The sequence below is a fragment of the Urocampus carinirostris genome, chromosome 3 (genome assembly GCF_059441175.1).
Source record: "Urocampus carinirostris isolate Australia breed hairy pipefish chromosome 3, RoL_Ucar_1.0, whole genome shotgun sequence".
NCBI lineage: Eukaryota > Metazoa > Chordata > Actinopteri > Syngnathiformes > Syngnathidae > Urocampus > Urocampus carinirostris.
In genome coordinates, this window is record NC_142351.1 from 45,937,854 (window position 1) to 45,951,409 (window position 13,556).

At 38.0% G+C, this 13,556-nt stretch overlaps 1 protein-coding gene across 1 annotated transcript in view; it reads left to right on the forward strand.

Annotated features, from left to right (window-relative positions):
- Nucleotides 1–11,997, forward strand: part of cntn3a.1 (contactin 3a, tandem duplicate 1) — a 176,946-nt gene extending 164,949 nt beyond the window's left edge. The window contains exons 22-23 of the mRNA XM_088332058.1: nucleotides 2,088–2,256; nucleotides 6,577–11,997. Coding sequence (XP_088188184.1) covers nucleotides 2,088–2,256; nucleotides 6,577–6,668 — 261 coding nt within the window. The 3' untranslated portion in view covers nucleotides 6,669–11,997. The remainder of the gene's footprint in view (nucleotides 1–2,087; nucleotides 2,257–6,576) is intronic.
- The last annotated feature ends 1,559 nt before the right edge of the window (nucleotides 11,998–13,556 follow it).

The following is a 13,556-nucleotide window of genomic DNA, read 5'->3' on the forward strand; positions in this document are numbered from 1 at the left end:
TTTTTTTTTTCTTAATAAAACAAAAAAACGTAATTTAACGTTTTAGCGCTGAGGGACAATGCTTCTGAAAACGTATTATACATTATAGCATTGAATGTGTTAAGTATGTTAATCTGATTTTGCTCAAAATGATCTCTTTCTGCAACAATTTGCTTATTTTAGAATATGTTTTAATTTTATAACAAGATTCAAGAGACATGGTGTATTATTTGACTATTAGATATCGCTGCATGGTTTAGTGCAGGGGTCTCCAACATGGTGCCCCCGGGCATTAGGTAGCCCACTAAAACAAACTCAGTAGCTCACGGACTGGTTCTGAAAATATATCATGGGTCATTGGGATTTTGTAGTAAATGTAATTTCTAACTGGTATGAAGTTTTGCACTTAAATAAACCCATTTTACCTCAATCAATGGTAGTCTGGTGAATGAAAAAGTAATAATAGTATATAATAATAATATAGATACATGTTTTTTTTTAAAAAAGCATATCAATTTGGTAGCACTCCTTGCTAAATAGTACCAAAAAGTACTGTAGGTCTTCATAAAGGTTGGAAACACCTGTTGTAGTGCAAACAAAAATGAGTGCTAAAAAACACAAAGAAGACTACGGACACTACGGAGAATTAAAGTGACCAAATCGCATCATTTTACTTTGCATTTTTTTTGCTCCTTTATTTTAGGTATTTGGGTAGCGGTAGAAGCAAAATGGTGGACAATTATGTCAGTTCCCTTTCAGTCAGGCTTATTTTATGTAAAATAAAATTCAGTTCATTGTTCTCTAATTTAATGTTTATAAGAATGTTCATAATTTTTTGCTTTTTATTTAAACCATTATTATTTTTTTGTTTTTTAAATAACAATATTTCCGCAACTAAAAGCGCAAAATAATGCACACTGTCCTCTTTAAGTACCTTAAATTAGCCAGATTTTCTGCCAACGGGGTAGGACTGGATGACGAAACATTTGCTAATTTTACTTTTTATAAACTTTTGCTTGAAACATGAGACCTAAAATTGAATCCTCAAGGTTGCAATGCTTTAGGATTAGTCAATCTTTCAAATACGTGTTGTTTTGTTCAGAGCACCTGGCCTTGCCATATAAAATGTTTGAAGCGTATCAAATGTGAAAAGTGAGGTTGCATTGCTTTTATTTGTTGTTTTGTTTTTGAGGTGAATCACGCCTCGCTGTTTTTGCAATGTCACTTTTGTGCCATTGCTCAATAAAGGCTGTATAACATTGCTGTGATTTGTGGCGTCGTTCAAATGACAGGTTTCGTACGGTTCCTTGAAATCTTTGGAAATGCTTGAATTTTAATGTGTTTTCAAGGATTGAGAAGTGCTTGAATTTTGGGCCAGGAGTTTGGATGAATGAATATGACTTTTATTTAGAATATGACATAAAATAAAACAACAAATCTAGTAAGAAATCAAAAAACAAACAATCTTAATGTAATTGTTTGAAAGGGAGTAGGGAAAAGCATATGTTTATTAAATCTTACCCCTAGTTTGTAAATGGTTGAAATTGTTGCCATGTTTCTCCACAAGTCTGCTTAAAAACGACACAAACACTGCACTGAGTGGCTCCGCTTTGCCATTGTCTTTCATGATTTCGTCATTTCAGCATCTGGCATTAGTTTGTATGGCGTTGTCATGTGAAGCGTCATTACCCCCTAAGGGTCGCGCCCAAGTGGGCAGATGCATGCTACACCTAAACAGTGTATTGTAAAATGTGTATTGGTGAAAGTTTTACGCATCAATTATGGACATTTCTTATTTTCAATGCAAGAAATTAAGGCAGTGTTTACCTGGGGTAAATTGTTATGGGAAGAACTTCCTGCAACTGAAAATGTAGGCTCCATATTACCATTATTTTTATCCGACGCCTAAAGTTTGGAAGAGATTTTTCTCGAAAATATTTATAAACATTGTTCACGTCCATATGTATACTTGCAATTTACTCAAGATTAAAAAAACAAACAAATTACACAGGCAAGATTACAAACTGTATATGTAAATCACAGATATTTGTTCTTATGCAAAATACACGATATATAAATATGTGTGTGTTGGTGTTTCTATTCCATAGGTGATGTACAGCCAGGACAAACACAGCCGTCCCAGTGTGGTGGAGACAAACAGGACGTCCTTAGAATTATCGCTACCTGTCAACGAAGGCTACGTCATCCAGATTAAACCTTTCAGCGAAGGCGGGGAAGGCATCAGCAGTCGTCAGATTACAATCCCCAAGATGGCAGGTTAGACAGTCACCTGGAACAGTGTTTTCGACTTTTTCGAGACAAGTTACTTCAATCTCAAAGCAACATATCAGTCAAGTTCGTTTTTTGTTTTTTTGTTTTTTTTTTACGCACTATAAGGACCCCCAAAAACAGTATTTTGTGGTAAATTTTTCATACATAAAGCAAGCTGGACTATAAGGCGCATGGAATAAAAACTACAGTAAGACCTATAGTTGCATAAGAAAAATGTATGAATACATTCAAATGGAAATAGTTCATTTTATAAAACATAAATTAACATGATGACATCTGATTTTTACTCACATTGCACACAAAAAATCTATTTAATCTAACAGTTTCAACAAACAAAATAAGTTTTTAAAAGTGGGTTGCATCGCTTAAAATAAAAAATGAAATTTAATAACAAGTTGAAAGTTAAATATTGTCACCTTTTAAGCCCTGAAATGAAACCTTCTTAACATTTTCCAATGAATACATGTGTGTGTGTGTGTATCTCTCTCTCTCTCTCTCTCTACATATATATATATAATATATATATATACTTATATGAAGCTTTTAATTTTTTTGCAGCTCCAAAAATATGTTTGAAGTTTTCTTTTGGTCCAATATGGGTCTTTCAACATTTTGGGTTGGCAAGCTGAAAGTATAAACACCCCAAAAAAAGCATGAAAAAACTGGAGTAGTATTCTCTATAAGTGAAAATGACATCAAACTAAGCCATGTTGAAGCCAGTGTCCTTGCCCCCAAATCACCTTCCAAAATCCCATCTGTGCAATTGTCTCATGAACAAGTGTGCCAAATCGTTTCTCCAGGTTATTTAGGATTTGATGAGAATCTGGTTTATTTATTTTTGAGCATTTACATAAGCAGAAATGTAAATATTATTTGTAAACATTAATCAAATGACGTTGTGTAAATAATTTGCTTTATTTCTGTAGTGAGTTGGTGTGCGCGCCTGCAACTGCAATTTGCTTTGAAATTGTGCACGACGCGCTAGTGCCACCAAGTGAATGAAATAACACATTACTATTTTTGTGCTCTTCATAAATTTAACAAACTGACTTCATTAGTTGGGGATTGTGGTTTAAAAGGAGTATATTTCCAAACAAAGTTATTCTGGGTAATTTTGGGAAGGACATATATATCACTGTAACAGAGGACCTATTCTGCCTTATGCAGAAAAAATTGGGCATTGTTGGGCACAATACTTTAAAAATGTAATTAGTTATAGCTTCTCACCAAAACATACCCGAATTACTCTATAGTTAAAGTAAGTAATTACCAGGAAAAGTAACTATTTCAGTTACTTCAAAAAGAAGTTGTTTGTCAAAGTATTTAAAATTTACTGAGCAAATACAAAACACCTCGTTTCCGAGTGCAACCGTGAACTGCAAAGACACAAGAAAGAATACAAAATACGGTGACCTACCCGAAGCATTTTATTTAGATTTTTTTTTTTTGCCAAGCCTTTCACAAATATTTAAAATATTATAAAATGAGAAAAAATATTTAATTCAAATAGCTGCCTCTGGCCATTGGAGTGTGTTTGTGTGAATGAGTTAGTGTAAAACACATTGTAAAGAGGTTTGGGAAGTCTTCAGTGACTTGAAAAGCGCTATATAAGCTAAGACCATTTACCATGGGAATTCCTTTTTTGGCCCACCTCACTAAAAATACCTGACTCTTTCTGGTCCCAAATGGCTCTCATGTGGTTTTTGTTGCTTTAATCCCAATATTACCAATTATCATGTAACATTTTGCATTTAATGACTTAAAAAGAGGGGAAAATGAAGAAAAAGAGACAAAAATGTGAAGAAAAAGAGAAACAGAGGTCAAAAATACAATAGCAACCGAGAGAAAAAAGATGAAAAAAGAATAAACTCTACAGTAGCTCAGAAGGTAGAGCGCTCGTCTTGGGATCAAGGGATCCCAGTTCGAATCCCGGCTTGTCCGTGTTGCATGTCGAAGTGTCCTTGGGTAAGACACTGTACCGCTAATACCCCCAATAAGCAGGTTAGCGTCTTACATGGCTGCAATACAAGGCCGCTATTGGGAAATGTGAAGCACACTGTAAAGCGCTTTGGGAAGTCATTGACTTGAAAAGCGCTATATAAATGCAGATCATTTCATTTTCATTTCATCATACATTTTTCTATAAAACACATTATCAGTCACATAAAAATAAATAAAATACAAAACAATGTTAACCATTTTCTGCTCAACAAGTTTAAAATCAATAACATAGAATCCCCAAAAAGCCCATCACGAGAGAAAAATGCCATCTCAAATGGAACTAGCTCTTGATATTGGGGAGCCGGCTCCCTATGGTCACTTTCGTTGGCCGGCTCATAGACCGACGCGAGTCGCGACTCAGCCCACATTCGCCTTTTGTTTCATTACTGTAGTCAATACTATTTAATACTATATTCATAATTGCTATTTAACTATACGGTAGGCATTATTGTGAATAGTGACGTAAACAACTCGGAGGAGAGCGGAAAACCACGCCGCTGAAAACGACATCGGATTCTCGGGGACACGCCGCCATTGCCTTTCCCCAGCCAAAGCAGTGCATCGCATTTTGATCGTCATTAAGGGTAACTGCGGGGAAAAAAATAATTAGTTGGATTCCCACGTTACTGAAAAAAGCGCCATTATTCCCAACACTAGAAATGTGTAAATAAATAAATTCTGACAAATATATGCCATATAAATAAATGAACACATGAATAAATCACATTATATGATATAAATGCCATTGTTTTATATTTAAGCATTTGATCATTTATTTGATCATTTATTTATTTTTGTATTTATTTTGTTGTGCTTTTTTGTTGCATATTTTTCATTTATTTTGTCGTGTATTTTCTTACAACAAAATGTTATTCAAATGAGGGGGCGGGTCAAACTGGCTAAGCTTTTCACCTATTGGTTGGTCGACAACTGCACTGATCAACCGCAACGCCTTTCTTCCCTCATTTTGACAGAAATACACAACATAAAAAAGTGACATGATAAACACCAAAATAGATAAATGACGAAATACAAAAATATATACATACACATTTATGTCATGTATTTGGGTTTTAATGAGTTAATCTATGTATGCACGCATGACTTTTTATTAGTTTGGGGTTGCTAAGAAATGTCCTTATTTTGGAAGGAAAAGAACTTGTATTTCAATGAAGATAATATTGAAATAATCAGATATAAACCCCATTACTCGTTGATGTGGTGAATGACTATTTTAGCTGAAGATGTCAGCAACATATACAAGGATTTTTTTTTGTATTTTCATCGATCTTGTTCTGCCCATTTTGGCTCTAATACAGATCGTCTCTGTCACTGATAGCAGATGACAACGTCATCGTAGACTGCTATAATTGAGGCAGTGTTTTACATAGCCAGATTTCTTTGTGAGTGAATAGCCTACCCTGCTGTGTTTGTAAGGTTTATTATCGTTTAGTAAAGGGATTTTCAATCTTTAATAAAGGGAGCAGCAATCGGCGAAAGTGTGAGATCGAGAAACTGTTGATGATACATAAGCACTTACTGCACACTTAAAATTCAGGTTACTGTAAATGTAAATGAATGCACACGAAAAATTGTACATCAGAGTTTGTAATTTTTGGCCGTAAACTGTCACAGGTGGTGAGCAGTTTTGAACGGTCTCTAGATTAGATTAGATTGCACAACCCACAATTACAAGTCTACAAAATGCAGTTAGTATCCAACAAGACTTTCATAGCAGTGCATAAATATTAAATAGTTTTGTATAAGAGTACAGGACTAAACTATATATGTATATGGCTATGTAGAAAAGACATGGTAGTGCAATAAATATTATATAGATAGTATGGAACAGGTATGTAAATATTATAAGCAGGTTATTGACTATGAAAAAGTTAACAAGATTAAAATATTGAAGATTATAAAAAAGTTCAGTGCAAGTATGTACAGAGGCAGGGGGACATTAGCAGGTATATGAGGGGGGAATAATTTGGCAAAGAGTTCAGCAGCGGGAGTGTGAACAGAGGGAGGGAGTGGAGCAGTGGGTGGGGAAGAAGACGTTTTTGAACCTGATGGTTTTTCCAGTTTGTGGGCTCCTGTAGCGCCTCCCAGAGGACAGGAGGGTAAACTAATAGTAGCCTATGGACTGTTGCGAACTGGATTTTTTTTCCCATATAGCCAGCAGCTTTGTTTTGTTTTTTGTTGCAAATAAAACTCAAATACCAAAATTGTGGTGTTTAGAGGTGCTCGTCCTCAGACGTAGCACTGTACGTAAATGTTTCATCAAAAACTTGTTGTGTGTTTCAGATTCGATCACGAAGGGTGCCGCCTCGGCGTCCTCAGGCATCGCCTCGACCAGCCTCGCAGCTTTAGTCCTCACATTTGGAATGACGCTATGACTGAAGAATGCGGGAAATAAGCATTGCCTTCAACATCAAGGCAACGACTACGTTCCACTTGAGAGGCCAGGAAGCCGGAAGCCTTGACTGTATCTTTTGTCCTCTTCCTGCTTCTAAAGACGGCCTTATAATAGGACACGCTTTGTCCTCGGTTAAGACGTACATTGAAGGAGCCGGCACTTGACCAGGGCGCCAACGTGACAGGGATTGACCTTTCTGGATGTTTTCTGTTCTTTCCTCACTTCTAATATATGGAATGTGTCATGTATTGGAAGTGGTGTGCTCGTGGACTTTTCCTGGATTTTCTTTCTCTTGGACAAACTTTTAGAAAGAAAAACGGAAACATTGTGTAGTTGGTTCAGAAAAAAAATAATCTCATGCTCCAATTACCGTATTTTCTGCACTATTAAGCGCACCGGATTACGAGGCCCACAACTCAAAAATAGTCTATAGTACCGTATTTGTGCTTTCGTTGATGGGTCAGGAGATACTGATCACAATTGCATAACATTGAACTCAACAGGAAATGAACCTGGATTGTGGGAGCGTGTTGGATCCTGTTCTAGACCAGGGTTTCTCAACTAGTTGGTCCCATTCAGTAAGATGCGGGCCTTTACCTTGGCAAAATAATGCGAAGAAGACGAAAAAAAAGGGAGAGTCAATCGCACTTCTCAACAGTAGATGGCGATAATGGTGAGCTCAATATTTTTGTGGGTTTATGAATATCTTTTAGTACGTGGCTATTTTGGAGAATTTTTAGGCAGTCGCTTAAATGCATTGTAGGCTTATATGTGGGTATATACGGTACTCAAAGTCTTTTTGGTTTTGCTAGTTACTTTGTTTGCTTTTCTGCTTAAAACTGCACAATTCATTCATTAATTGATTTTGAGAAGCGGAATTTTTTTTCTCGATTTGTGTTGCAGCCCGTCATTACTTTGGAAAGGTGGGTGCTGAAGTCAAAACAGTTAAGAACCACTGTACTGAACCACAGGGGATACATTCTATCCATATTTCTATCTATCTATCTATCTAGCTATCCATCTAGCTATCTATCTAGCTCTCTATCTAGCTAACTAGCTATCTATCTACCCTGGTCATATCCCTCGACCGACAGCAAGACAAACACATACACAAAAACTAAGAAAAGAGAAATAAAAAGAGAAAAAATAGCGAAAAACTCACATAATTTATCTATTTTTGACCATGGCCAACTCAAATGCCCAAGCACCCAAACAGGTGAAGCACCTCGGCACCCAAGTTGGTCATGTTTTCGTCCCTCCAGATAACAGGGTGACACAACACACTCTTCTGTTCAACAGCGGGGCCCAGCAGCTTTCACTGGTTTACCCATGGCGCATCATACAGGTGCCCTGCCCACCCCTCGAAACAACCCACTATCCTTTCACAACACCTCTCCACTCATTCACCAAAAAGGGATGCACACAACACATAAAAAGGCATTAGGTTTTATGTTCTCATCACAGTATTATTAGTCACGGTTCCTTGCTGTTGTTAGGCTGGGCCGAGAGATTATCCTCAGACATTAAACCGGTCCATAGTGCAGAACACTTCAAAAAAATGTTCGAAGTGATTTTTAATTTTATAAGAAAAGTGGTTTTTGTTTTTGTGAGTGCTTAATCCACTCCCATTTTCTGTGCCTACACTACGTCCAATTTACAGATAAGCATACAAGTGTGCATATTCAAAAATACATCTGGAGCAAGACTGAGTTTGGTTGTGGTTTATTTGAGTGTTGATTTCAAAGTACTAACATTTTTTTAAACATCAATACGCATTTTAAAAAATAGCTGGTTCAAAACTAAGTTTGTTACTCACAATTTTTATCGATAATCCTTATCAAGCAACCCATTGAAGTCCTCATCCTCTGTTTCTGCACTAAATCTCCACCAAACATGCTGGGTTCACATTTTTTCAGCTGTCCTTTCCTCTTTCCTTGTAAATGATGCTGGCTTTTGTGAAAGCTCCTACAGGGTATACAATCCATTCGCAAATTGTGGCTTAACCCACACGGTGCTGCCATTCTTATGTTCCCCATCACTCCCACGCCGCTCACAGCCCTTACTTTTTATGGTCGGTTCACACAGATGTCCAGCGGTTGACTTTACAGACATCACTCTTTAGCAGTCTCATGGTGTCATCAATTACGTTCGCCTTATAACACATAAAGGGCGCACTGCACTAAAGGGCATCGCCGCACAATTTCAAGAAATTCTAAGATTTTTATGGACACCCTGTGGCCGTGAAATACAGAATTTACTTTTTGAATTCGTCAATCGATGTATGTAGGTAGTAGGCACAATGGTCAAACTTACCTCGAGAAGTCATTACCGACAGAGAGTATTCGACCTTAACCTTCGCATTATTTTGCCAAGGAAAGGGGCTGCGACCCACAGGAAAGGGGTCCGCGACCCACTTTTGGGTCCTGACTCACCAGTTATGAAACACTTACTTAGTGGGTATGATTCTGCATGCTCCCCACCGCGATTTGCGTTTGATTCCTGTTGCATCCAATGTTATGCGATTGTGAACAACCATCCATGTCCATAGTGCCCTGGTGGATAGGATTCTGTACTCGTACTATTGCTGTCCGGTTTGATCTCCGTTGCCACAATTGTTGAGTAATTGTGGTCAGCCATAAATTATATCAAATTATCACACTTTTTCTTGATGTGTCAGAAACGGTTGTTTGCATAGTGCATTCTGACTAACCCAACAGTCTCTCAAAAGTAAAAAGAGCATGTGTAGTATTTCGTTGAAAAAAAATATTTTCCTCCATTCTATTATTTGTTAATGAAGAAGAGGAGAGACTGTTTAACCTATCAGAATGCACTATGCAAATCAGTGTTTCCAGCACCATCACTTAAAATATGTGATAATGAGATCATTCTAATGCCTTTTCAAATATTATCCGTATCATTGCTCGTCTAAATGGTAAAGTGCTTTTATCACCACTAGTCGGGTTTGACTCCCGTTGTGAGCAATGTTTTTAGGATTTAAATCAGCGATGTTTATCGATTGATATATCATGTCGCAACCGAGGACCATGTATGCCTTGTACAATAATGCATTCCTAGGATTAACGAATGCGAATCCCATATATTTTTCACCGAATTCTGCGGTATATAGGACACACCGAGTAATGTGGTACACGTTCAAATTTCTGGCTAATTTGGGGTTTTTCGAGTGCACCTTGCAGTCCAGAAAATACGGTAGACTAATTAGGGAAATTAAAAAAAAAAAAGAATATTTGCTGATTCCAAGCACAGCATTGTAGCCCGTTGTTGTTTGACAAAGTGTAATTCAGGACTCATGTGACAACCTGAATCTTCTTAAAGTTTATTTTGTGCTTTTTTTCGGCCATACAGTGCCTAGCGAAAGTCAAACTGAAAGCTAGAAAACTGAAGATATTTTCTGAGAACTAACTACATGTGAGACACTATCGGGAAGTGGAACCAAATTATTCCAACATTTCATATTATATTTGGAACGGGAAAAAAATGAAAAGTGGGTGTTGCAAAAATATTGCCCCCCTCTTCTCTCAGCTCAACCAACTGACTCGACAAGTTCCCTGATGCCTTTTGAATGATTCAGTGTCAGCCTAAAAGACTAACAATGACAATCAGTTTGTAATTATTTGTCATTGAGTCACAGTTTGAATGCACCTGCTCTGTGATGGGCTCGGAGGACTATAGCAGTATTATGAAGACTGAAGAGCACACCAGGCATGTTTGGGATACATTTGTGGAAAGGTTCAAAGCAGGAATGGGATACAATAAGTTTTGCAACATTTACACATCTCCCGGAGCACTGCAAGCAGTGATATAAAAATGGAGACAACATAAAACCACTACAAACCTACGAAAACTGTCCTTCCCTCTAGACTTTTGAACCAATCAGAACCAACCAAGAAGTCCATGATCACAATGGATGACCTACAGGCATACACAGCTGAGGTGGTACAATCTTTGCATAAGACAACTCTGCATTAATCTAACCTTTATAGAACAGTGGCAAGAAGAAATTATTTTCTCAAAGAATATTATAATAAGGTCATCTCACGTGTGCAAGTATCTATATGGGTGACACAAATAACACGTGGAACAAAGGTCCCTGGTCAAAATTAAACTTCTTGGGCTGATTGCAAAGAGTTACGTTTGGCTTGAGAGGGACACTGCACAACACAATCCCCACTGTTAAATATGGTGGTGGCAGCATAATGCTGTGGGGTTGCTTTTCTTCAGCAGGGCCTCGGAAGATCGTTTGATTTGATGGGAAGATGGATGGAGCCAAATACAGGGCTATTCTGTTGGAAGATCTGCTGGGAGCATGCAAAAGACATGAGACCTGAGAATGGGGCGCAGGTTCACCAAATACCCTAAACATAAAACAAAATCTACAATGAAATGGTTTAAAACCGACACTATAAGCTGTTAGAATGGCCAAGCCAAAGTGTAGACTTCATTCCTATAGAGCATTTGTGGAAAGATCTGAAAAACGCTGATCATCAAACCATAAGGAACTTGAGCTGTTTCATACGTAAGAATGGGCAAATATTTTTGCCCCAACATGTGCAAATTTCATAGAGACATGCTCAAAACAACACGTGGCTGTGATCGCAGCAAAAAGATGTTGTACGAGGTATTAACACAAATACCTACTTATACATTTTTCATTTATTAGCACAGTATAATATGTTTAGTAAATTTGGTTTCTTTTCAAGATCGAGTGTTGATTCATAGAAAATATTTTGAGGTTTTTTTATGTATAAAATTGGAGCCTAAAATATGGCAAAATGTGAAAAAGCTTTTGGCAAAGGGGCAATACTTTCGCAAGGCACTGTAAAACTGAATGGAACCAAAGTCAAGATTCATAGACATGTCAAGGACAAACCTGGTAAATCGATGTCTTACTTTGCCTCCTCCATATTTCCTCTTCACTCACCAAGTGCATAACGATGGCACGCTTAGAGTTGGACACTCACGTATGGAATCCTCAGGTCCCAATTGAGCCTTAAGTCCTCTAATTAGGATCCGTGTTGTGCTTGTAATTCAACGGTTCTGTCGCATTTATGCTCCTAATTTGTTGCTGCGCGTCATATTGTATGTATGTTCCTTCAGTGTACTTTGCGACAATGCGAGCTCTTAGCAAAACAAAATTTTCTCCTGTCTTTCATCTCGAAAGCCTGACTTTTTCCGGGTTACCTCCAGTCAATGGATTATTGACATTTGCTGTTATTCAATTGGGACAGAATATAAGCTGGATGTTGGGGAGGGTTCAAAGATCTTTTAATAAACGTAATTTCATTTTCCTCCTCAGTTCCTTTCTCTTAACGAAGAAAGCCAAATGCAAACAGTGTTTCACTTTAGTGTGGGGTCTGGTGAGGTAGAGGCAGATTTCTGAATTAATATACATTTTATTCATCAGTTGTTTGGCAGAGCAGGAAAGCAATATACAAACTAGCACACGAAACAAGCTATATTGTCCCAAAAAATTTAATTACGTTTATTGCTGCCATCCATCCATTTTCTGCATCGCTTATCCTCAGTAGGGTCACGAGGGTGCTGGAGCCCATCCCAGATATCATGGTGCAGTGGGCAGGGGACACACACAGGGACTGACAACTCATTTGCTCATTCACACCTCGGGACATTTCGGATGGGCCAATTAACCAGATATGCATGTTTTTGGAATGGAGGATGAAACCGGAGGGCCTGGGGGTAACCCATGCAGGCACAGGGAGAACATGCAAACTCTGCACAGGAAGGCTGGTAGCTGGATGTGAACCCATTACCTCGGAACAGTCGCGGACGGGCTAACCACTCATCTGCAATGCCACCCGTCTATTGCTGCATTCCAAAAAATAGAGATCTGAGTTTTCCCACTCAAATGGAACCACAAATAACCTCAAAGCGTTCCAAGCAGAATGTAAACTGCAGAGATGGCTGTTCTAGAAATGTTTTTATTTTTTTGCTCATTAAAAGACATTTGGACCTCCGACAAACCTGCCCTCTCGTGCTGAAATTGTGGAGGAAAAACGGCAGCTGAGGTCGATAGCGCACATTGTAAACTGCATTCTTTTGGATACATCTTTTAACACGTCTGTTTCCATGTGCATTGCCATTTTGTCGAGTCACGTCCGAAAGAAGCAACTCAATGAAGTCGGGGTACATATATTTTCTCAGACTTCGCGACCAAAGACCTCCCACTTTGAGTGTCATTCCAATGATATTTTCCTGGTTGTACGTTTGAAAACTCTTGACTTCCCACTTTCCTAGAATGAAGTCTATGCTCTGCTCCTTCTACCGCTGGATGTTGGGGAGGGTTCACTTTAATGTCAGAAGATAGGAAATCCTCGATTCTGAAAAGTTCATGCAATGAGAAAAAAATACTGAATGGTTTGACTTGCAGTTAACAGCGCTCGTATGGGCGCTTGAAATCCTTGAAAATTCTTGAATTTTAATGTCTTGTTTTCAAGGATTGGAAAGTTCTCAAATTTTATTTGAAGTGCTTGTAAATGTTTAAAATTGTTGCTATGTTTTACAAAGACGTCTGCTTAAAAATGATGCCAACAATGCTCTTTTCTAGCTTTGCTTTGCCAACGCATTTCTTAATCCTTTGTGATTAACGGCAGCTGTCCTCAGTCTGTGTGGCACTGTCCTATAATTCATCATTGCCCCCTATGGGTCACGCCCAAGAGGACAGGTGCATGCTACACCTCGACAGGGCACTATGAAACGTGTATTAGTGCAAGGATTATGTATCAATTATGGACATTTATTATGGACCATGCAAAAAATTAAAGTGGCGTTTCTGAGAGGTAAATTGTAACAGAAAGGTAAGCTATATATGACTGTCATTTTAACCAAC